At 39.7% G+C, this 2,510-nt stretch overlaps 1 protein-coding gene across 1 annotated transcript; it reads right to left on the bottom strand.

The window, feature by feature from the left end:
* Positions 1-609: 609 nt before the first annotated feature.
* LOC125858949 (uncharacterized) lies at positions 610-1,509 on the bottom strand. The gene is made up of 2 exons (XM_049538707.1): positions 1,125-1,509; positions 610-1,034 (listed from the first exon to the last, which is right to left on the bottom strand). The coding sequence occupies exons 1-2, from the start codon at positions 1,507-1,509 to the stop codon at positions 610-612; spliced, it is 810 nt and encodes a 269-aa protein (XP_049394664.1).
* Between the last annotated feature and the right edge of the window lie 1,001 nt (positions 1,510-2,510).

The following is a 2,510-nucleotide window of genomic DNA, read 5'->3' as shown; positions in this document are numbered from 1 at the left end:
GTAGATCCAGGAATAAGCTCGATTGAAAATTCAACCTCTCTTTCCGGGGGCAATCCCAGAAAGTTTTCTGGAAATAATTTTGGAAAATCACATACAACAGGTATGTCCTTGATACAAGGACTCTTCAACTGTGTATCAACTATGTGAGCAAGGTATGCCCCACAACCTTGACGCATCAACTTTCTTGCCAACGCCGCAGAAATAAAACTAGATGTCACTGATCTTTCACCTTGTACAATGATGTGTGAAAATGTAGGATCTTTAAAAGTCACATGCTTAGACCTACAATCTACCACCACATGATATTTATAAAGCCAATCCATCCTGATAATAACACCAAAATCCTTGAAAGGAATTTCAATCAAATCAACAGGGAAGACTAGGTTTTGAACCACGAAGGGACAATCTTGGTAAACTTGATTACACACAACTTGATAACCCAAAGGACTTTCAACCAGAACATCGTAATTAAGTCTCACAGATTTCACATTTTCAGGAAGAACAAGTGATGAACAAATATAGGAATGTGTAGAACCAGGATCAAATAATGTAAACACACATAAGCCAAATAAGTGAAATTTACCGACAACCACGTCTTGTCCATCGTGATCATCCCTCTGCCTCATAGCATAAGTGTGTAGTAGCCCTTTGCCCACCAGCTTGATTAGCTCCACTTTTACCTGCTGTCTGGGTGTTTTTAGGTCTTGCACCTCTATTAGTTTGAGGAGGATTGATAGAAGGCTTATGAACTGAGCCTTCAGTTCTCAACGATGGAGCATTATCAGGATTAGGACAATCCTTCACTTTATGATCAAAGCTCCCACAATTGAAACATGCACCAGAAGCTCTCCTGCAAGTACCATAACGATTCTTTCTACATTGTGGACAAGTGGGAACGCGAGGTTTGCCTTGGGCATAATTTGGAGTGCTAGCTATAGAAAATTTTGATCTGTTTTGCCTTTGTTGAGGTGGCCTGTTATCACTACCAGCCTTAGAATTATCAAACCTTCCCCTTTTGGATGGACCCCCAAAATCTGGTCTAGACTTTTAGAATCTGTTTTCATTTCTACTAGCGTCTTCTTTATCAAGTCGTTCCCAAGTTAAAGCAGCAGACACTATCTTACAAAATTTTTCATGTTGCAGGATCACCACATTCTTCCTAATGGAATTATTTAAACCGTCGTCAAACTTCCTGCACTTGTCTTTTTCCTCTTTAATAATACCACCAGCATAGCGAGAGAGCCTTAGAAACCTCTCTTCGTATTCAACAATAGACATGCCTCGTTGCCTTAGATTCAAAAACTCCTTTTTCTTTTCATCACAATAAGCAGGTGGGACATACTTCATACAAAATTCCCTAAGAAAATCATCCCAAGTAAGAACGTGAGGTTTTACCTTGGCATTCAGAACACTTACCCACCAATCGTAAGCATCCTTTTGTAATAGTGAAATAGCATACTTAAATTTTGCAACATCTGAACACTCTAACTGCTCAAATACCCTCTCCATGCAATCAAGTCATTGTTCAGCATCAGTGGGATCAACAGTGCCTTTAAAATCCACCCATTTTCCTCATTTTCTCAAAATTTATCCCATGGGGATCATGCATCGATTCAGCCATGTGGTGGAAGAATTTAGCCATTTGTTGAAAATGAGGATTCATGGTTTGAGTACCATGACTCATGTGAGGATGTGGACCAGCTCTTACACCCTGATGGTTTCCCACTTCAGAACCACTAGTGTGGGAAACATACTGATTCGAGATATGTTCTCCAACCCCTTCCAGTGCATGAGGTTGGGAAACAGAGGCACCCGAACCTTCACGAGCAGCTTCCATAGGTCGGTCAGAAGAAGTGGCCATGATTTAATTCCTTCAAAAGGAATGATCACAGTTGTAACGACCCTAAAAATGAACTAGTGAAACTAGAGCTTCACATTTGAGTTTGGAGTTGAGAACTTGATGAAATGATGAGGAATGACCGTGACGTCCGAAAACTAGTCATTTGAACTAGTGAGGTGTCAGGGTCAACTTTAGATGGTCATATCTTTTAGCTCAAAATGAATTAGGTGGACCTTTATCTATCCAATTAAAGGTCTTTGAGTCCTCTTTCCAACGCCACTGAGTTTGCCCAATTCCGACCTTGGAGTAAAAAGTTATGCCCGAAATAGTGAAGCACTGTCCAAAAGGACGAGTTTAGACGGGAAGGGGCAAAATTTTTTAAGTTAAGACTTTATGGGTCCTTAGTCCTTTTCCAAAATTGACCCTATGCTATTTTATTTTTTTCCTAGCAATTATAAGACCTTTTCATGACTTAATTCCTTTCATTTAATTCACTCCTCTTAGAATTTCCAAAATCATTCCCTCTTTCATATATTTCTCTCTAACTCAAGGAAGAAGAGGAGTTGGAGCTAGGATTGAAGATTTTGAGTGCTTCTTCTTCAATTTTCGTGGGTTTTCAACTTAGAGGTATGGGGATCCTTATCCTTGATTATTCTTTCTTTCAAGGAAC

This window comes from Solanum stenotomum, chromosome 3, assembly GCF_019186545.1.
Source record: "Solanum stenotomum isolate F172 chromosome 3, ASM1918654v1, whole genome shotgun sequence".
NCBI lineage: Eukaryota > Viridiplantae > Streptophyta > Magnoliopsida > Solanales > Solanaceae > Solanum > Solanum stenotomum.
Note: the sequence above shows the minus strand (reverse complement) of the source record. Positions and strands in the feature narration are given on the sequence as shown.

Bases quoted from the DNA above. Each gene is read 5' to 3' on its own strand.
- LOC125858949 (XM_049538707.1), bottom strand. From the start codon at position 1,509: ATGGAGAGGGTATTTGAGCAGTTAGAGTGTTCAGATGTTGCAAAATTT. The intron at 1,035-1,124 runs GTAAGATAGTGT...AGTCTAGACCAG, and splicing joins CCTGCAACATGAAAAATTTT to ATTTTGGGGGTCCATCCAAA.